General features: G+C 47.9%; 9 protein-coding genes across 9 annotated transcripts; 5 read left to right on the top strand and 4 right to left on the bottom strand.

Annotated features, from left to right (window-relative positions):
- Positions 1–401: 401 nt before the first annotated feature.
- On the top strand, positions 402–635 carry N7466_009448 (uncharacterized protein; the record flags this gene model as incomplete). The annotated part of the gene is made up of 1 exon (XM_057168837.1): positions 402–635. One exon carries the CDS (start codon positions 402–404, stop codon positions 633–635), a length of 234 nt encoding a protein of 77 aa, XP_057017543.1.
- Positions 636–1,875: 1,240 nt separating this feature from the next.
- N7466_009447 (40S ribosomal protein eS30) lies at positions 1,876–2,163 on the bottom strand (the record flags this gene model as incomplete). The annotated part of the gene is made up of 2 exons (XM_057168836.1): positions 1,876–1,995; positions 2,104–2,163. 2 exons carry the CDS (start codon positions 2,161–2,163, stop codon positions 1,876–1,878), a joined length of 180 nt encoding a protein of 59 aa, XP_057017542.1.
- Positions 2,164–3,365: 1,202 nt separating this feature from the next.
- Positions 3,366–4,703, bottom strand: N7466_009446 (splicing regulator NSRP1-like domain-containing protein; the record flags this gene model as incomplete). Its single annotated transcript, XM_057168835.1, has 1 exon — positions 3,366–4,703. One exon carries the CDS (start codon positions 4,701–4,703, stop codon positions 3,366–3,368), a length of 1,338 nt encoding a protein of 445 aa, XP_057017541.1.
- A 1,801-nt stretch (positions 4,704–6,504) lies between these two features.
- N7466_009445 (uncharacterized protein) lies at positions 6,505–7,156 on the top strand (the record flags this gene model as incomplete). Its single annotated transcript, XM_057168834.1, has 2 exons — positions 6,505–6,787; positions 6,840–7,156. 2 exons carry the CDS (start codon positions 6,505–6,507, stop codon positions 7,154–7,156), a joined length of 600 nt encoding a protein of 199 aa, XP_057017540.1.
- Positions 7,157–7,555: 399 nt separating this feature from the next.
- Positions 7,556–9,338, bottom strand: N7466_009444 (cytochrome P450; the record flags this gene model as incomplete). The annotated part of the gene is made up of 5 exons (XM_057168833.1): positions 7,556–7,669; positions 7,737–8,492; positions 8,566–8,684; positions 8,741–8,984; positions 9,042–9,338. 5 exons carry the CDS (start codon positions 9,336–9,338, stop codon positions 7,556–7,558), a joined length of 1,530 nt encoding a protein of 509 aa, XP_057017539.1.
- A 2,170-nt stretch (positions 9,339–11,508) lies between these two features.
- On the top strand, positions 11,509–12,636 carry N7466_009443 (uncharacterized protein; the record flags this gene model as incomplete). Its single annotated transcript, XM_057168832.1, has 3 exons — positions 11,509–11,682; positions 11,749–12,316; positions 12,386–12,636. The coding sequence occupies 3 exons, from the start codon at positions 11,509–11,511 to the stop codon at positions 12,634–12,636; spliced, it is 993 nt and encodes a 330-aa protein (XP_057017538.1).
- A 623-nt stretch (positions 12,637–13,259) lies between these two features.
- On the top strand, positions 13,260–13,930 carry N7466_009442 (TRAPP subunit TRS20; the record flags this gene model as incomplete). Its single annotated transcript, XM_057168831.1, has 2 exons — positions 13,260–13,450; positions 13,570–13,930. 2 exons carry the CDS (start codon positions 13,260–13,262, stop codon positions 13,928–13,930), a joined length of 552 nt encoding a protein of 183 aa, XP_057017537.1.
- An 809-nt stretch (positions 13,931–14,739) lies between these two features.
- Positions 14,740–16,145, bottom strand: N7466_009441 (isochorismatase family hydrolase; the record flags this gene model as incomplete). The annotated part of the gene is made up of 4 exons (XM_057168830.1): positions 14,740–15,293; positions 15,347–15,478; positions 15,539–15,963; positions 16,039–16,145. 4 exons carry the CDS (start codon positions 16,143–16,145, stop codon positions 14,740–14,742), a joined length of 1,218 nt encoding a protein of 405 aa, XP_057017536.1.
- Positions 16,146–18,236: 2,091 nt separating this feature from the next.
- On the top strand, positions 18,237–20,000 carry nde1 (nuclear distribution protein NudE; the record flags this gene model as incomplete). The annotated part of the gene is made up of 2 exons (XM_057168829.1): positions 18,237–18,473; positions 18,534–20,000. The coding sequence occupies 2 exons, from the start codon at positions 18,237–18,239 to the stop codon at positions 19,998–20,000; spliced, it is 1,704 nt and encodes a 567-aa protein (XP_057017535.1).
- Between the last annotated feature and the right edge of the window lie 550 nt (positions 20,001–20,550).

Raw genomic sequence — 20,550 nt, 5'->3', positions numbered from 1 at the left:
GTGGTTGAGCCTGCAATAAGTGCCGAGTGGCCGCTTTGCGTGCGGTTCCACATGTAGTATATGCCAGTTGTTAGTGGCTTTGTGTTGGAAGCTTGATTATGGACGGATATCGCATCCGTACTCATTTACTGTTGATCGATCGTGATCTAGCCCACAGGGCGAGCAGCGTCAAGAATGCGAGATTACCCCTTGCGTCACTTGAAGCATAGCAGCTATAGCCTATAAACTATAGATACAAACCTCTACCGAGTCACTATTTACGTCCTCAAGATACACAAGTTCCTCCGTGCTCAAAAAGACCGTTGTTGACAACGATATTACCTCCATCAATCAATTCACTTCCTCCCTCACTCAACCTCGCAAGCCCAACGGAATTGTGCACTCGACAATCACAGTCCACAATGCAATATATTATCGTCTTCATCTTGTCTACCCTCACCTTTCTAAGCAGCAATGCTGCAGCCGCACCGACGGCTTTTTCTACCACCACATCAAACCAGGATGGCTTTGTCGAACACTCAGCGGTGGAACGCTCGCTAGTTCAAAGAGACGACCCCATTCGCGTTGACGATTTATTGACGGACGTGCCCGTGTTGGGCTCCTTGTTGGATGATGTGCTACATGGAACATCATGATTTGCGACATGGAGAGCTTGAGACCGACATTTGAAAAGGAGTTGGTTTCGGCTGGGGAAGAGAAACCTTGAGAAGAAGGATGTACTATCACAGACGCCAATTCGCTTGGGACCTCGGGATGTTGTTTAACAGGTTCTTGTACTATATGACCCGGCCAAATAAAGTTGTTCCTGCGCGTCGATCAATCGTGAATAGTAGATTATACCCGTCTACACGTAGTACTCGCAGTTACTATTTGCATGGCCAATCTGCCCTTATAAGGAACTTGAATGTTGTTTCCCAAAGTCAGACTGAGCTGATAAGTGGCTTCCTCTATCTCGATACTCAACTTCGACAAGGCAGTTTGTTTATCTTGCGATTGCGGGCGCAGTGCTGGACCCATTTCATAGACATCAATCAGGATGGCAGTACATAGGTTTCGTACGATCTACTTTGATACTCTGGTTTGATCAAGTGATTCCCTGAGAAAGCAGGACCACTCCAACCATAGCAGAATATAGCATCTCTAGATCCAGAACAGGCAAAAGTCCCGGTCATACGGAAACTACAGGGGTCATCTGGCCACCCGAGGACTGTAATCGCAGGAAACTCAAGAGCCCCATTCCGTCCAAGAGTGGCATAATGCCCACAAGAACGCAATCTCCGCAAGATCTAGGCACATACAGTTGTATAGCGAGATTCCACTCAAGGATCGGAAATGCAATGCATGGAATAGCCTATGTACGAGTTGAAATCGACCATCCCAAGCGCAGCCTACCCATTAAGCAGCTCGCTCCTAGCCAGAAAAGTTTCATCCTCAGGCCACCATGTGGTATTCATCCATTTCCATGTTCCACCCCTCAAAAAAGCGTTCGTTGCCGAAAATTCAAAATGAAACGCAGCATGATATCATCCGTACAAGTAGCCAGCCGAACCTGGTGAGCCTTCGTTTCGATGGGGCCGTAGCGGTGTCGAGTCTCGCGAATGTTTTTCAAAATCGTGGGATCCGACCTCCTTCCACGCCTCGGGGTTTTTGTTTATCAAGATGCATCGACTTAAGCGCCGGGGTTGGGGTTCATCTGGTTAGGGCAATTTGTCAGCCTTCTGTTCCTGGTCCTGTAATTCGTGTGGCGAATCCATATCCGTATCCATATTGATATATGGCGGGGTATTCTTGGGTTCGGGTCTTTTCGATGGTTGTTCTTGTTGGGTTGGGTGGTGTATGTTTGTGTGATTTGTGTGGATGTGTGTGTGGATGGGATCAGTCGGTATGTACCTTGCGCTTGCCACCGGTCATGACAACGTTCACGAAGCGGCGGGTGTAGAGGACACGCTTGTAGGCGCGGCCCTTGGGGTTCTTCTTCTTCTCCTGGGGCTCAACCTGGATTCAAATATATTGGTTAAAATGGCGATTCTGGCGGGCGTCCTGGCGGCGACGGAGATCGTGGTGGCGCAGGAGTTCGTTTTGAGGGTTCGATGATTCACTGACCTTAGGAGTGGCAGCCTTGACCTTACCGGCACGGGCGAGAGATCCGTGAACCTTACCCATATTGGATGATTTTTGGCGTTGAACGGACTGGGATGAACGATTTGTTGAAGGGGGTTGGAGACGATTCGCTCTTTGACGATGGAGTTGCAAAATTGGGAGTGCGACAGTGTGGGGCGGGCTTAGCGAGTGTGGACGGCCGGATTAAGTAGTTCTTCCGCCAGATTGTAGGGGTATGTCATGTGACTTTTGACTCATTGCTGATGTCAGCCGGGGTTAAGGGTAGGTTTGATCTAAACCTGTTTGGGACTCCGCGGCTCCTGGTTGTCGAGAATCTGATTGGCTGAACCTGCAGTATGTACTCTGACGCTTGGAAATTTTGTACATATAAAATTCACTTTACAAAACCAAGAAACGTCAAAGAGATGACTATTTACGATGAGTCATGAGTGATAAATAAAGATTATTCCCTGAATAACGTGACTTTCAGGTACTACTAGGTCAATCTGAATTTACTTTAGTTGGATATCACATGCATCCATCTGTGGATCGTTTTGGAGATTACGCATCCCATGCAAAGTTTTGCTTCATCTACAATATGTATGCATAGTAAGGTTATATATTTCAAGGTTACTAATTAGTAGTTTATCAAGTGTGGAGGAAATATTCGTAGGAATGAGGGCTGCTCATCTCTACCGTAGTTGACTTTGTAAATGGGTGGATGCCCTTACATGTATATATATCAATACATCATCTGGAGGCTACCACCAGTTGACCACTTTCAAATGTTACATACATATGTATGTGAGCAACATACATATGCAAGTAAATTACGCCCACATTGATGGAGGAGGAAGAAGGAGCATTTTCTTGAATAGTACTACATACCTAACAAATGTTGAACTCAAGGGCACTCAAGTGCTACCAGTTGACATAGGTCTAATTGATTTGTTGGAAGATTTGAAATTTATACTAGTACATTCAAACGTCATTTGAACATTGAATTTTTAGACATCATATACATATGTAATTGATTGATTGGAAGGCTCTTGAATTGATCATGTGGATGTATATGGATCAATCAATAGTATGAATCCCGATTTTCAAATGTTCAAAGTCAAAAATGCATACATAGTATATACAAGCCAGTCCGCAACGCCGTCAACTATTATAGGTACAACCCCATCAATTGATCCAAAAAATCCCTTCTAGACGCCCAGTATGCAGGTGGTGGACACCATATATTTCCCCAGAAATGGCGTGGTTCATTTGGCTTTCTTTGCGGCAGCAGCAGCCTCCTCTCGCTCTCTCTTTCGGGCCAAGAACCGCTCTTTGGCACTGGAAACCTCCCCTTCCGTCTTGCGACTGCGATTCTTTTCTGCCATCTCTTTTTGTTTCGCTGCTTCGGCTTCCTCCTCCTGCCGAGCACGATCCTCTAATTGCTGTGCGACCATCTCGGTCTGGCGAGCGCGCTGGGCACCACGACCTGCTTGGTAGCCAGCAGGAGGCCCAGTGCGTCCCACCGGTCCACGAGCAGTAGCCGACTTTGCAGCGTCGGTCTTCGGCTTCGGAGCCACGTTCAAGCCAGCAGATAGCAGTTGGCGCTTATCAACAACCTGGCCTTCGTCGTTGACCGTAATACGAGCACCATGTGCATTAAGCTCCGCCGCCTTCTGAGCCTCTGTTTTTTCTGCTGAAGCGTCGGCTGCGGTGTCAGCGGGAAGCTCTCCATCCTTGACTCGTCGAGCTGCCTCTTCTGCAGCTTTGACAATCTCGCTGTGCTTGGCTTCATCTCGCGACAAGACGTCACGATAGAAACCAACCATCCCAGATCCGCCATTCTTCTTCCGTCGCTCTTCTTCCTCCTTCTCCCGCTTTGCCTCTTCTTCTTCAACCTTGCGCATCTCGAGCTGCTGGGCCTTGTAGGCGCCCGTAACGAAGCTTTCCTTGTCTGCAAATTCGTCACCCTCGGCTTCACGTTCCTGTGCCAGTTGTCGGTCGCGCGCTCTGAGCTGGTCTCGTTTGCGGATTTCAGCGCTCCGTAGCAAGTTTTCCATGTACTTTGGTACTTCACTCTTGGCCTCGGATTTGGACTTGTCGGGCTTGGCGTGCAGACTATCGTAGATGGCATCGTAGGAGTAGATTGAAGGGTCCAGTTCTTCGGCCTCTTTCGCGTGCTTTCTACTGCTGTGTAGCGCAGAGAGGTTGGTGAAGTCTTTGGGAGGACCGCCGAAATTTTTAGCCTTGGATTGATTTAACCCGAATTGTACCCCACCCTGGCGTTCTTTATCCTTTTGCTCATCTTCCTCCTCGTCGTTGGCGAAAATCGAGTTCTTGTTTAGCGGCTTAGAGCTCGGTTTGCCAGCGCCTAGTTGCATCTTTCGTTTGAGTGGCGGTCCTGCTTTTGATTGTTTGGGGGCCGGAGCTGGATCGTCCAGGCCACCCAGGGTAGATAATTCGACTTCGCTGTTGTCATTAGGTTTGCTTTCATCGTCGGAGTCGTCATCGAAAATGTTCTTGCGCTTTTGTCCGAGCGGATTTCCTGGCTTCGGGGCTGGCTTTTTATTCGGCATGCTCAGCCCAGTAGAGAATTGTGGTGCCATGTTGATTTTTGACAGGACCTGGTGAGTATAGAGCCGTCACGGTACAATATCAATACCTCTTGACAAGGGAAATTGTCGCGGGCGCGCAGCTCAAAATGGGTGACGTGCACAACAACCGTGGAAGTGACGATAAGCGATAAGAGGGATTATGTAAGACCTGATGCCTTAGGCCACAGTTTCCCACATGACTCAGTATTTCGACAGTTGATCTTAATGGCTTACTCGAATTGTAAGGCAAGGATTAAGACAACCTGAAATGTTTCCAGGCCTTCGGATACTTCCGTTCGTATTTGTCTCGGATCAGGAACATCCAGTGAATATAAAACCCATGCTTTCAGATGCACGGGCAAACCTTGAACATCCATTGAATACATGCTAGTAGTAAACCTATGAACGTGACCCCACCGCGGGGTCATCTACGATTTTCAACTGCTTTTTCTGCTTTTGCTTGATGACCATGCTGAAATGTCAGCTTTTCTGGATTTCTCATCTTCGCCAAATTCCATGACATGGTTGCATTGCGTGGTGCTGCCATAAGCCCAGTGTCATTCTCAACCTTGGAAATGATAAGCCGGCGTACATAGTACATATTGACTAGTATGCACCACTTCTGGGGCACAGGCATACTACTATCAATATGTATGCACATACATATTTGAGGATGATTCGGAGAATACGAGTGGGAAGAAGGTTAATGTTTGTTTTACTTTCGGGCGTTAGATGCAGGCCCCGCGGATTAACCTGAAATCAATTCCAACCTTGGGATATGATGAATAAACTTGTAGAATTTTCACCGAACTGCAATGATATGGCAATTTGGAATCCATGAGAACCTTGGATTTTCTCTCTAGCGTTCAATATTGTCAACCTTGGAAATGTTTTTGTTTTCCTTTCTACCCGAGGTCTCCACCTATATTCAACCCAACGTTGATCAAAATAGAACAACGCTAGATAAGCTCAACTTGTGGCTTACCAAGTGCGCTTTTCTAGGAAACTGGAATTCGAAAATTTGAGATACAATTCCATTTGATTCTTTTGGAGGAAAGAATTGAAAGAATTGAGACATCGAAACCCTTTCCGCTAAGGGAAAAGTTCAATTGTTTAGCGTTGCTTATTCCTTGTTTTGGGGCCGTGCTCCTCACGTGGACGCATATCGGCTCTCGCCTGAGAAGGAATTTTTCTTTCACTTTCCCTTCTGTGGCATTCTGCAGCTCCCCCGGAGTCACCGTAGGGCCCCATACTCCACTGTGGCGTAGCTGTTCCCTCGGCATTCCTTACCCATCTCCTAAACCCGCGCTTCCCTTGCCACTTTTGCTATGTTTTCCTTCGATTTCATCTATTTTTGAACGAAAAAGGCGGATCCACTAGTCACGATTGTGGGGATTTTGCAGTATAGTGGTATCCCCCGGAAACTTTCCAACCTATTCACAAGTAAGCTAAGCGGGCAAGCCGACGATCTGCCCGAATTTCGATAGTGGTCAAAATGCACTAAGGCATGAATGTCTCATCCACTTGAACTTCACCAGGTGATCACAGTTCACGCTAGTATTTTCCAGGACCCTGCAGGGACATTGTAGCCGGGAATCCGGGTCTGTCCATGGACCTGTTGAAGTATAAATAAGGCTTCAACTTGCCATCTACATTATATTTTCCAGTCTTATATCCATCCATCTCTCTAGCAATTATCTGAACAGCTCATCCATTCTCGCCTCTCATCTACATTACAACTATAATCTACTATCTACCACCCAAACAACACCTACCAACACCAACACCAACACCAACACAACGACAAATCAAAATGAAGTCCATCGCCATTCTCTCTTCCCTCCTCTTCCTCGGAACTGCCACCGCGCAAACCGTTCAGTCCAACCCTTTCCACCTGGTTATCACCCAAGCAGCCAAGAAGTCTCTGAACGGCGAACAGCTTTCGGGATGCCATTCCGGAGCTGGTATCGAGTCACTCTGCTTGGCCGGCCAGCCCAGCGGCCACTTCTACTTCAACACCACCAAGGGAGAAGAAGCTCCTATCAAGGGTGACGGCCTTCCCGGTGTTCTCATCTTCAACTTGCCCTACAACGGTGGTACGTCCGAACACCCCTCTCTAAGCCACAAACTCAGTCTAACATATCGCAGACCTCATCGAGTCAGAGCCCATGAGCTTCTACAGCGATCCCTCCACAAATGTCGCCATGCCCATGTTTGAGCCCGGCTACAACGAGCAGGAGGTCTCCTTCAACGGAGACCAACTTATGGGAATCTACAGCTACCTTAACGATGCTGTCACCCCACCTACTGGTGAGACAGTCAGGTCGCTGAAGAACTGGTATGTCTGTGAGACATACTATGAGGGATACACCTACATGACTTTGAACTGGGTTTTGGGCAATGGCTCCCAGAAGCCTCAGAACCCCAGCTGTGTTAAGGTCGAGGTTCAGCGCAAGTTTTTGTAAAGAACTTGGAAAGTTTATAATGGTTATTGATGGATTTAATGGGTTGATGATTTGATATGGCGCCTATAGGCTTGTTTAATATGCACATGTTGATGGCAGTTATGTATATAGTTATGAATATCTTAATAATAATACGTGATTTATGATGAATAGCATTGCTTCGGATCTCTGCTGCATCGCTTTCAAGATTGAATTGTTCCATTTAAGTTGACACAAATTGGCCACCTTCAACCTTCACTGTTTCTAACCTTGCTTTAAAATCAATTTCCCAACCATGTCCTCATTTCTTAAGTGCTCCATATGTACCCCAGAATCAAGTTTTTCAAAGACCAAACTCAGTTCCAGCTATTTAAAAATTACCATCAAAATATAGCGTAAGGTCATCATATCTGCTGCCACTTAAACAGAAACGGGATCATCCGTCCGCTCCATCAAGCGAACAGGAATGTCCTTCTGTCGCACAAACCACGAGTTGATCACCTGCCACTTGTGATCCTGACTCGGCAGCTCCATCTACACAAAAACAGTTAGCAAAATATTCCACACCAATCCCAACGAAAGATAAAAAAAATCAACTCACATCGAAAGTGCTAAAGAGCGTCGCAATGAGCTTATAGTTCTCAAACTGCGACAAATACCTCCCATAACAAGCACGCGACCCAGCCCCAAACCCAAAGTCCGTCCCCTTCATCTTCGAGAACCGCGCCTGGAACACCTCATCCGTCTCACCAGCCCCCTGAAGCCAACGCTCAGGAACAAAATCATCCGTATTCTCACCAAACACCTCCTCATTCTTATTAATCACCCAAGGATTCATGCCTACGGCCGTACCCTCAGGCACAAACCGACCATCCGGCAAGCTGAGACCGCCCTGCGGGACGATCCGCTCAAGCATCAGACCCACGCCAGGGTGCATGCGCATCGCCTCGCGCATCACAGCCTCAAGATACGTCAGGCCCTGGATGTCTTTCCATTTAGCCGGAAGGGAGAGGTTAGCGACACGGAGCTCGGCGCGTAGTTTCTTGTAAACGTTTTCGTTCTTGAGGACGTAGTAGATCACGGCGCACATGGAGGCCCCGGTGGATTCGCTGCCGGCTAGGACGTTGGAGAGCAGGTAGAGGATTACGGTGTTGTCGTCGACTAGCTCGGGGCTTTTCTCTTTGATCTCGAGGAATTTGGAGAGGAAGTCGGTGTTATTGGCTGCTTGGGCGCCTTGGAGGTAGCGTTTTTGAAGCTGTTCGACGCTGAAGATGTTGGCCCAGACGAAAGTTGGGGGGCCGATGCGCATAATGGGGTTTTTGTCGAAGAGCATGTCTAGGAGGGGGATTTGGCAGATCTGGTCCGAGGAGAAAAGTGGTTAGTGTGCGTTTCTTGAGTCACTTTGATCTGGGATGGGGATTGAGATGTACCGATGCGAAGTAGTCGAGTGTCTTGTTTGATCTTCCGACAAATCCTTGGTGATCGCTTCCAGCTTCGAGAATCCCGAGGTCTTGAGAGAATGTGGCTTGGCTCATGACGTCCCAAGCAACTATGGTATTGAAGGTCAGCTGGCAGTTAGAGCTGATAGGGGGTCTTAGTACTCACAGAAGTTGATCCAATCAGTCATTTCACAGGGCTTTCCGGTGCGCACAAAGTGTGTTCGGAGCTTATCAAGCAACAAATTGATGGTAATATCCACGTTCTGTTCCACATCTTGAACTCTGCTCATAGAGTACAGGCTCTTTATCGGACGGATATAAGTCGAGTGCCACTTCTCATCCTGATTGGAGAACAGATTCTTCAAACGCATACCCCCGACAACGACATCGTTTACATTGTACATGTCACTCTGTATTCAAAATCAGCAAATACTCAGGGCCATGATTTTCAAAAACCACAAACTCACCTTAAGCCATGGACTTTTTGTGGTGAAGACTTGGTTGATCAAAGCCGGGTCGGAGAGACTGAGTGTATTCGGCCCCATACGCACGGCTGGTCCATATTTCCGGTGCAGCGCATTGTGTGTGATATCGCAACGCCCCTTGAATACGTCTTGCAATCGCCAGAGATTGGTGAAGCTGGCGCTAGCGGGGCCTGGGAAGGATTTCAACGGGGAGCGGAGATAATTCCAGAGAAAGCGAGAGAAGAAGAGAATCGCCACGGAGAGGGCTAAATTCGTTCCAATGTCTGCCAGCAAAACCATGATATTTTCTCGATGACAACTTTGACAATTGGCTGTAATCTGGATGCGAAGGGGACGTTTTGATTTTGAGACATTGCGAACTTCCCATTAGTCTTTCCCCCCTCATAATAAAGGGATTCCCCCTTCGCAGAGGGCTTCTTTCCCTTTCCTGGGCCCCACAGAGAAGAGGGGTTCTGAGCGCATGGTTTGCGGGAGGCACTCGCACGGACAAGCTAGTGGTAAGCTGTGACGAGAGTAAAGGATCAGTGGTCTGTCAGGGTCAGTACTTTGCGTAGTGTGCAAGAACGAGATCAACTCAGTTCCAAGATTTAGGAGGGCGAGAATAGAATCTCAGTGGTTGGGAGTCTTCAGACACTGGTTATCCACTACTGTTCGCAGACCTAGAACTCTCCGGACCGCGCTAGTGTGCTGCAAGGATCTCGTGTATAGCTTGATGGGCGTTGTGGACTGTAAATTGTCAAAGACCATTGGCTGACTGTTGTGAAATGGCTATCTTTTCAGATAATCATGAACAAGTTATTCGTAATCTGGGTTTTTTTAGCGCCTTCACTGGTACTTTTGCTTGAGATCATCATTGGCGAGAGTGACAAGGGACAGTTGTGGAGAAGGTACCTTTTGTATGACCCGACCATACAAAAGATACCTATTGTCTCTCTGCCAAAACCCGAGCCACAGAGACTAAGAGTGAATCGGGATGAGATCGATCATCTGCTCCGTACATCTGGCCTCTCTCTTCGCTTCCAGCTAATATTGGCAATGTGAATGAATATCCCACACCATGTCATACTGTCAGTGGGAAAGTTATCATTGGTTTTAATGGTTTTAAGCTTCTGAACTGTCAAAACGATAATCCGTCGGCGATGGCCACATTTGATAGATAAACTGCTGTGCGGGGTGACATTGGATTTTTTTGTGTTCGTTGCCTTGTGGATCACTTGTGCAGTCGAATCGACAGATCACATTTAATCGGACCTTTTCAGTATCCGCGGGTTTTTTATTTGAGTTCAGCCATGAGTGGAGAAGTTGAAGAGGGGGTCCATTGATCTCATTGTTCTTGACTCTTGAGTAGATGTATCAAGCAGACATTGAGAAATTAGGACCGCAACCTTGGAACGTTCTCTTCAGACTTCCCGTCTCCGGTGCCTCTGTACTTTATTTCAACTGCTCAGTGACGAAGTTCGCGGGAAGAAAACTTCTGTGGAGTCTCGGGAGGTTATGGGGCATTGGGGCCATTGGAGCCACTGAAAAGCCCCATACGTTATATCACGCAGGGGCCGCATAAGGGCGGCATCAGCCAAATTCGCACAAGGAAAAAATATTCAATTATGATCAAGATATCAAACTGTTCTCTCATAACTTTTTGTCATGAAAATTCTCAATAATATGCAAAGGCCTCGGGGATTTGAGAAAAAAAAAAATTTCCCCATGGGCAACACTAGCCTCATAAAGGACAATGCGTGTGCGGGAGCAAAAGCGCCGTACCAATAAACGGCTTTCAAGCATTTTTTAAAGCTCCGGATGAAACCCCCGATGCCCAATGTAAGGTCACCCTTTTCACCTACAGCCAACATTGAACTATTGTAATTGCTTTGTTCGAGCAGTTTTGCCACTGAGTACACCCTTTCTCCAGCAAAGGCTTCGTAGATCCCTACCCAGTACCATCTGTCTTGCAGTTCAAGATCTGCATGCAAGATCTGTCAAGTACCTTCATCCCTGTCCTACTGATCGTCCGATCGGAAACTTGGAACATGCATTTTGATTCGCCAAGCTAGCGTTTTCAATGCCATTGATAGGTCAAATATCTGGTAATTGGAATTGGCTTTCAAAAGTCTGTCAACCAACTTTGCGTGCTTGAGTCGTAACCGGCATGGTAACTATGATGTCCAGACGCAAGGTTGGACTTCCCTTTTTGGCAGTATGTGTAGACTAACATCTTCTTTGCGATTGACTTGTCATATCCAGGAGACCTCGCCTTCAAACTAACATCCACCATGCCAAATTCGAGTAACTCGAAACTATTGGGCCCCTGGCTATGCTCTTAGGTCTTGTTTAGTACTTATTGACTCACACCTCTGCTCATCATATTCGAGCGACATTCATTCCTTTATTCACTCTCGTTTTTATCTTCCCTTATCCCTTGATAAGTGGGCTGAATTCACCTTGAAGCATCATGGCTATGGATTCTGCTGCTTTTGCCCATCAGGACCAAGGTCCAACCATTCTAGCAGTATGCTGGCTCTTGGTCATCTTCCCCGGTCTGATCGTTGCTCTGCGGATTTGGTGTAAGACTGTGTTGAGTCGCAGAGGCTTTGGTGTGGATGATATGATCGTTCTTCTCGCATGGGTTAGTAGTTTGTATCTTGAAGATATGTCCTTGGGTAATTGGCTAACTTCTAAATCCAATTATTAGACACTACTTTTGATTTACACAGTTCTCATTACAAGGGCTGTGAAATTGGGAGTAATTGGCAAACATGTCAGTGCAATTGAAGAGACAGAGAACATTCCAGCCGCTCTTAAAATGATATACATCGGCTTTGTGATTGTTATCCTTGGTTGTGTGTTTAGTAAGACGTCGTTCGCCTTTACACTCTTGCGCATTGTGACCCGTACATGGATGAAGGTTCTTCTGTGGTTTATCATCATCACAATGAATGCTGTCATGTGGCTCTGTGCCGTATGCTATCTGGCTCAGTGCTCACCGACTGCTGCGCTATGGAACTCCAAGCTCCTAGCTACAGCCAAATGCTGGCCAACCGAGGTGTTTGAGAACATTGCTCTCGTGGCTGGAGCTTACTCCGGATGCATGGACTTTATCCTTGCCCTTCTTCCTTGGCTTATCATCTGGAATCTGGAGATGCAGAAGCGCGATAAGATCGGTATTGCTCTCGCCATGAGTATGGGTGTTGTTGCCGCCATCGCAGCATTCGTTAAGACCTCCAAACTGGTCAATGTTGCTCAAGTTCAGGACTTTACCTGTAAGACAAACCTTTCAATATTTGGAAACACGTGTGCGTTTTAACTGACAAATAAAAACCCCCTACCAGATTTCTGCTCCAGCATCGTCATCTGGGCCTCTGCCGAAACCGGTCTCACAATCTTTGCCGCTTCGATTCCTGCTCTTCGAATCCTCCTCGTCCGCATCCGCTCCAGCTACCGAGAATCTGAAGAAACAGACGGCACTTACCCTCTCAGTAACAAATCTGGTATCGAGACAACACAAGAAGTGAGACTTTCCCATGATCGTGGTGTGAGTGAGGAAAGAAGTATTGAGCGGGGTGAGAATGAGGCACGTTGATATCTTCCCAACTGAATTGGGCGCCTAGTAGTGGCCCTGAGTGTTTTTTTTTCTTTGGACTTTTTTTTCCCCCTTCAATTTTGGGCTTTTACTAAAGCAGCCTGCTCATTGTGCAGCTGTAATTTCTCCCCTCATATATGCTATCCGATGCTATTCAAACGGGATTCTGATTTGTTGAAACAATCTTTCGCAAAGAAAAATTTCACTTGGTAGCCAGGTACATAGGTGTAAAAAATGAATTTAATGTGTAATATGAAAAAAAAATTCCGTCTGTTTTAAAGTTGGAACACTCTGGGGTACGACAAGTACTATGTATTCCAATACGTGTAGTGGTAGTTAGTAGCTACTACATAGTAGTGTAGAACGCACCTTGAAATAATTTTGGACTAATGACCTCCACCTTTTTTCCTACCTGCTTTTTCGGTTTGCGTGAACATAAAGAGAAGCCAGTATTTCTATCTCGTCTGTCAACTTGTAGCATGAAAATATACGGTGATTCTGATTTCTGTCTATAGTACTAGATCCGCTGCGAATCACGTGCTATCCAAGCGGCGTGCATGTTTCCCCCGAACTCCCCTCATTTGGGCCCATTTCTTACCTCCGCACTCACCAATCCCGCCAAGATGTCATACTACTTCACCATCCTCTCACCAACCGATACCCCAATATTCAACATCGCCTTCGGGACCTCGAAAAGTGGCGGCGATGGCATTGCCCGTTTCCGGTTCCCGGATACCGCGCAGTACATGAATCAATTCATCATCCACTCGAGTTTGGACATTGTTGAAGAGTCCCAGTGGACAAATGGTGGAATGTAAGATTGCTTGCCCCTCCCCAAATCTTCGCACGTCATCGGATTTTTTGTCTTCAACCAATTCCTGCTCCCGCCAACCCCTCCGCGATCCAAAGCTAACTCAACTTGTAAACAAAAAGGTACCTCAAACATATCGATACCTACCCCCCAGCGGCTGCCTACATCTCCGCCTTCTTAACCCCCAGTGGAGCCCGCTTCCTCCTCCTACACCAACCCCCACAGCTTCCCTCGAGCACCTCAGGCAGCCTCGGCTCGTCCTCACTTCTGGGCGCGTCGGGATCCACCACCCGTGCGTCGTCGAGCTCTATCGCTGCGAACCCTACCTCGCCGCAGACGGAGGAGGCGGTGCGCCAGTTTATGAATGAGATTTACGAAAGCTATGTGAAGACTGCCATGAGTCCGTTCTATAAGCAAGGCATGGAGATTCGTAGTCCGGTCTTCCGGACAAAGGTTACAGCTGCGGGGAAGAAGTGGCTGTGAAAGATCTAACCTTTTCTTTATTCTTTGAAGCGTGGCGTTTGGAATTGCATTGTTGGTTGGGATTCTTCTGTTGTCCTTTTTTCCCACACCATGTATGTACCTGATGATTGTTTGGTGAGTTTAATCAGAGATGATATCTTGATTCCTTTGGGTCATAGATGAGCTGCAAGCAAGCTTCTACGAGCACAGATATTGTACGATAGCCCGAGTAGATCCTTATTTGAACACATAATAATTAACTATCAGCCTGTGCCGATACTATGAGAGCAGCGCTTATTCACTTAAATTTTGTTTGTTGGGATTGTTTATCTAGTAAAGGCTCATGCCTTCAGAAGCGATCCTCACAAGAAGCAGAAGAGAGAGAAAATTTTCAATATTGTTTGTTGCTGAACAAGAAACAAGAGAAGGGCATCAATACGGCTCCCCAGGGCCTCGTGGCTACAACAAGCTACTGATAAATACCATAAAAAGGCACCTCCATTAACTAACTAGCTAAAAAATAGATCAAATAGGGAATAAAGAGCACAAGGCGCTCGCCGGCGCAGCGTAAAATTCGCTAAAAGATACATACAAAATAAAAAATAAAAAATAAGAAATAGAAAAGAAGAAAGAAGAAAGAAGAAAGAAGAAAGAAGAAAGAAGAAAGAAGAAAGAAGAAAGAAGAAAGAAGAAAGAAGAAAGAAGAAAGAAGAAAGAAGAAAGAAGAAAAACCGGCCTCTGCCGAAACGCCATCCGAATCCCTCAAAAGCACGAGGGTTTTGACGAGCTCGCTAAAAGATACAAAGGGAAAGACGGAATAGGGAAAACCTTTAAGACGCCATCTGAGGCGGCGACATGTCAGGGGACATCTCCGGAGGAGACATCTGGGAACCTCCGGCGTGAGGAGTGGTCTTCTTCGGAGGCTTGTAGGTAGTGACAGCGTGGATCACGTCGTCAACCTTCGAGACGGCTCCGATTATCCCTCCCTCCATCTTTGCCGAGGCAATGGTGCTAGCGTGAAGTGCCGGGTCGGCAGCAGCAGTCGCGTCCTCGACGAGAAGACAGTCGAAGGTACGGGCACTCGCGTCGCGCATGGTGGACGACACACAGATATCGGTGGTGACACCGACAAGGACGAGGTTTCTGATTTTGCGGTTGCGCAGAATCAACTCGAACTCGGTGTGCACAAAGGCGCTACCACCAGGCTTGTCGATGACTGGTTCTTTGTTGGTGGGTGCCAGTTCGTCGACAATGTTCCAACCCCCCTCGCCGCGGATGAGCAGGCGGCCCATTGGTCCAGGGGCGCCAACGCCTCCACCGCGGGTGTTGTTACGAGCCCGGTGGCTCTCTCGGGGAGAAAGGGTAGACAAATCAGAACGGTGGCCTAGATTATAGATTAGTTAGTTGTTCCTGACTGTCAATGATATCGGGACATACCTTGCCGGGTGAAGTAGACGGGGAATTCCTTAGCGCGGAACGCCATCAGCAATCGCTGAATGTTGGGGATCAGGGCTCGGAAAGCGGAAACATTATGTCCCTCGGCTGCCATGTATCCGCCGGGGTAACAGACTGAGATAAATTAGTTCATAAATCATACGGATGTACGTTTTACAATGCCGGTATACATACAATCCTTCTGCATGTCAATGATGACTAGCGCAGTGCTGTAAGGGGTGAAAGTCGCATCGTGCGGCCAATCGTATGGGGCGGCATGAAGCTGACCGCGGCGGATCTTGGGGTGGGGGGTTTTCTTGGCCTTCTCAAGCGAAGGGCCATGATTGTGGTTGGGGTTCAAGACAGTCAGGCGCCAAAATCCAGGGTGTGCTGATGCAAGCAACTGGAAAGGGCAGTCCACAAGGCGCGAGGTGCGTCGGCGCTTGCGGTTTTCCTCCGTCAGACCATTTCGAGGGCGGTATTGTCCACCGCGATCACAACGAAGCCACACTTTGTTCTTGCGACCCGGCTTCTTGTCGGTAGAGCCGCTGGAAGACTTGATGACAACCTGATAGCCATGCTCACTGGCATGAAGATTGACAGCCTGGAACAAAGTGTCCCTGCAAAGAAGAAAACAACGAAGGTTAACATGCAATGATGACTATATGGAGTGGCACTTGAATTGGGGAATTTACCTATCCGGGTAATCACCCTCAGCGGGAGGGATGAGATGCATGGCATTCTCCGGAATGTCTTGCAGATCGCTAGGAGCGTCCACATTCATATCGTTTGGGCTCGCCATTGCGAAGAGAAGCCGACTCCAGATATCAATCTATACAGAACTTATTAGTACAGTATTCACATATAGCAGTGAAGCCGGCCAGGCCTCGCCGTTCAAGTTGGGGAAGTATATGTGTAAGATATGGAATGATAAGAGTGCGTGGAAGCAATCACGACGATCATCTCGTTGATGGAAGAAAGGCGTGCGTGGCCATAGCAACTCCAGGCACGATGCTTCCGGGGGAGGGGAGTTAAAGGAGTGGGTCAGATTGAAGTTGAATAGCCCATGGGCAGAAAATCATGCGCGCACGCGCGCACCCAAAAAATGATGATCTTACCTTGAAAGCTTTAGATTCGGTGATCACACGATTTACGCTCCAGCTTGACCGGATGGATCCGACGCAATCGAGATCAACGTCCTTGAAGCCTCAGGCGTCAACTGCTATATAGTGAGGCGGTGAGCATAATATGATCAATGTGTGGAACAAGAACGGAAGACAGTTTGGTAGAGTGCGTGCGAGTAAGGATTCAAGCTTACCGGACACTGAGAGACAAATCCGATCCGATGAGAGCAGAGCAGGAACAAATAAATCCGAGGCAGGTTGCGTCGCCCAAGCGACAGCAGAGGCGTCTGTGGAAAGTGGGGGGAGAGGGGGGAGGGGTGCGTGGAGCGAAGTAAAAAAGCGTAAAAAAAGTGGTTGGTAGGAAAGAGAGGGGGGGTGTGCGTGGAGCGAAGTAATAAGAAAGCACCTGAGTAAAAAAAGTGTAATAAAAAAAACAGTAGTACTGTTTTTTTTAACCACATAGGGGTGCGTGGAGCGAAGTAAAAAAGAAGTGACAGAAAGAAAGCGGAGGGGGGGGGAAGGGTGCGTGGAGCGAAGAGTATGAAAGAAAGAAGAAACGTTCGGGGCACGGAGCTGGTTTTATAATAATCACGTGGGGTCACATGACTTTGGAAACGCGCCACGAAACTTACAAATTTGAAATGTCCGATTTAGCGCCAAAAAGGCGATCTTGCATAAATACTGCACATATTTGAGTATCTAATACGATTGAAAACGAGTCCCTATTCAAATTACAGATAGCAGATCGTTATTGCAATACGCCTGGGACTGGTATTACAGCTAATAGCGTGAAGTGACATTGAGGAGATTTGTAAGTTTCGTGGCCAGACACTGTTTTGAACATTGAAAGTGATACATAACTAACTGGTTGACTACCTACTATAAACCACTTGACCTGGGTCACATTCATCAAAGGTATGTATATATAATATTTGAAGTAAAGGGCAAGATGGGCGTGTACGTACATAATGTATTTATGTAAATGTTTTCAATTGATATACACATGTATACTAGGTACCAGTACCTAGTATAGTACTACATCATTGATACTAAGTACAAATATATCCTGCCAATACCTGTCATTGACTGGTAGATACGGAGGGCTGATACCAGTTGACGTAGACAACACCCAGTAGGTATGTAGGTAGCCCTGGAGTATCTGTGTAGATACGTAGGAGCGAACATTGAAATACCATCAATTGATCGAAACGGACCATGAGAAGAATTGAAAACACCCCTGAGTTTTCAACTTCTTCGCCTGAATTGATGGCATATGATTGATTACATAACCCATTGTGGCACGTACTAGATATGGACTAGCGCATGGGGCCCCTGACGACAGGAAATCAACAATCTACTAATCAAGCCGCTTTGCTTTTGCATCACAACAACATTGTGCCTTCCACCGTGAGAGTTCCCTCCCATGAAAGGGGAGCAGTGAGGAAAGCTTATTTACTCGGCCCCCCTCTGCTTTGGAACTTGGAACTTTACTTCCTGGCGCATACACATTACGCTTTCTACGGTGGAGGGTGCTCGGCCATCATATTCCCGATCGATCGACTTCGTCACCGCCTCGACGAGGGGCTCTTATCGAGAACCCACGGGATCAAGTTTCGCGCACAACACCGGCGCATGAACTCGAAAGGAAAACCCTGCTTGAGTGTGACCAGCGCTGAGTTTTGGCTTAACCCTCTGGTTCTCAAGAAATTCGGTGATTCGAATCTTGAGGTGATCTCTGCGACCCGTCATCGGGTACCCAACGCGGGAAGATGCCAGCCGCCGATGAGTTGCCTTCTGAAAAGAAGCACACCAGCAGTTCATATCGAGATGAGCTCGCGCACTACAAAGCCCAATATGAGCAGCTAGAGTCGGAGCTTGCGGACTTCCAACTATCCAGCCGGGAGCTGGAGACCGAACTGGAGAAGGATATTGAAGCTTCTGAAAAGCGTGAGCGTCAGTTAAAAGAGAAAGTGGATACCCAACGGTATGAGGTAGAGGAGTGGAAGGTATGTGGCCTGAACCGGGATTGGAGTTCTGTCTGATGCGGCGACTCATGTGTTTTGCAGACCAAGTACAAACAGTCTAAATCCGAAGCCAACACTGCCCAAAACAATTTACAAAAAGAGATCACTGCTCTCCGCGATACAAGCCGTTCTCTCCAGCTGAAGCTACGTGATATTGAAGTTGCCAATGATGACTATGAGCGACAAGCGCGGAATACCACCTCGTCCCTGGAGGACTTGGAATCCAAGTATAACATGGCCATTGAGCGTGGAGTACTGCTTGAGGAAGAGATGAGGAATGGCGACCTGGAGCGCGAGAGTCTACGGATCGATAACCAGCGCCTACGAGATGAACTATCTGATCTCAAGGTTGAGGCCGAGATTGTTCAGGAGAGACTGCGACACGCCGAAGGACATGGGGGATTTCGACGTCGAAAGCCCACCCCCTTGTACCGCAGCCCCTCGACCCCGCAGACCTTCGAAATCTTCGACCGATCGCCTGGCACAGCCACCTCTTCGCCCGTCTTCGCAACACCACCAGCAAAGTCATCATTGTCATCCGCCACTGCAACTCCTCCATCGCCGCCTATCTCTGAGGCTTCGACCAACTTCCGCAAGTCCATCAGTGCTACTCCTACGTTTCCTCGAACAAGAGTCGCGGGTGCAGATGCCATCAACTCTCGAACCCTGCATCAAGCGCGGACACAACCCCGTCCAATTCATTCCAGAGCCTCATCACTCGCCTATAGCAATGCTGGTCGCTCCACAACCTCCACAACCTCTCGCACCAGCATGCCTCGAACGAACGCTCCACGTCCATCGGGCCTGCCCAAATCCGGGTCGTTGTACCAGATTCGGGGACTAATTGGCAAAATGCAGAAGCTGGAAGAGCGAGTGCAGTCTGCCAAGTCATTACTCCCCGCTCCTTCTGACACTTCATCCCGTGGCTCTCCTCGTTCTGGATCTGTTGTTAGCGACAGCCCAGTCCCGTCGACGGTCACTGTGCGAAGAAGTTCTCACAAGCGCTTGAGTGGGAGCAGTTATGGCTCCTCGGTGCGAGACAGCGAAGGTACTACTCCGTCGTACGTTCGCCCGAATAGTCGGACTAGCTTCTCGAGTCGAAGTTCGTTCAGTCAGAGCGTCCACTCTGGAGTACCTGTTCGCCCTGAAAGTCGACAAAGCCGCCCCGGTGCGAAAACCCCACTCGGGCATTATTCTACCAACCCTACTACCGAAAGCCGACGACCACGCTCTTCTCTGAGCAATCATAATGGACAAACTCCTTCGGTGGGAAGTATGTCTAATATCGATGAGGACCGAGACGTCTCCAGTCCGACGACCCCGACCTCCCGCATTCCGTTAGATTTTCGACGACCATCCGTCTCGGCTACCCCGGTATTAAAGAAGCGCACCACTAGTGGCGTTTCGGCCATCCCCACCCCCCGAAGCTTCAAGACCAGCATCGGCCCGGGAACGATGCCACCTCCGACCGACCGGAAGCAGATGAATGGGCTCGGTGAGACCTTTTAGAAGTAACGTCTTCCTTGTCCAACGTTGGATCCTAGGGACATGGATGTTTTTTTCTCTTTCTTCTCCTTGTCCAACTTGGATTTCGTTATTTCTTCCACTTTGACCGGCTATTTTCCGACGATTTGCGTGGTAGCAAGGGGCATTTATCAAGTTATTGTCTTGCATTTCTTGTATTCTGCGATCCACCTGGATGGTGGGCCTAGACTCTTCCCCTCCCCCTTCTGCGGCTTTTTCCTGTATAGAACCCTCCCCCCCTCCCCACCCTTTTTTTTTTTGACCATGAGCGCCGCATGGATATGTGTTTCTTACGGGGATACCAGTGATTGTGCTGTGTTTCCCTGATTTATTTTGGTGTAGCCTTGGATAGATTCCCCGGCGTCCCAAGCTGTGTCTCAGCACTTACTTCTCATACTTTCTTCCGTCGCGAGGCGTTTACAATACCCACGAACGATTTTTTCGAATGTTTCTCACATCCGTAGGCTATTCGTTTCAATGTACATGTGTCATTTAAATGTGCATAATTGATGGAGGGGAAAGAAATAGGGAACAA

This window comes from Penicillium verhagenii (assembly GCF_028828195.1).
Source record: "Penicillium verhagenii strain IBT 33310 chromosome Unknown utg000009l_segment0_segment0, whole genome shotgun sequence".
NCBI lineage: Eukaryota > Fungi > Ascomycota > Eurotiomycetes > Eurotiales > Aspergillaceae > Penicillium > Penicillium verhagenii.
The sequence above is the reverse complement of the archived record's forward strand: the minus strand, read 5'-3'. Positions and strand labels throughout refer to the sequence as shown.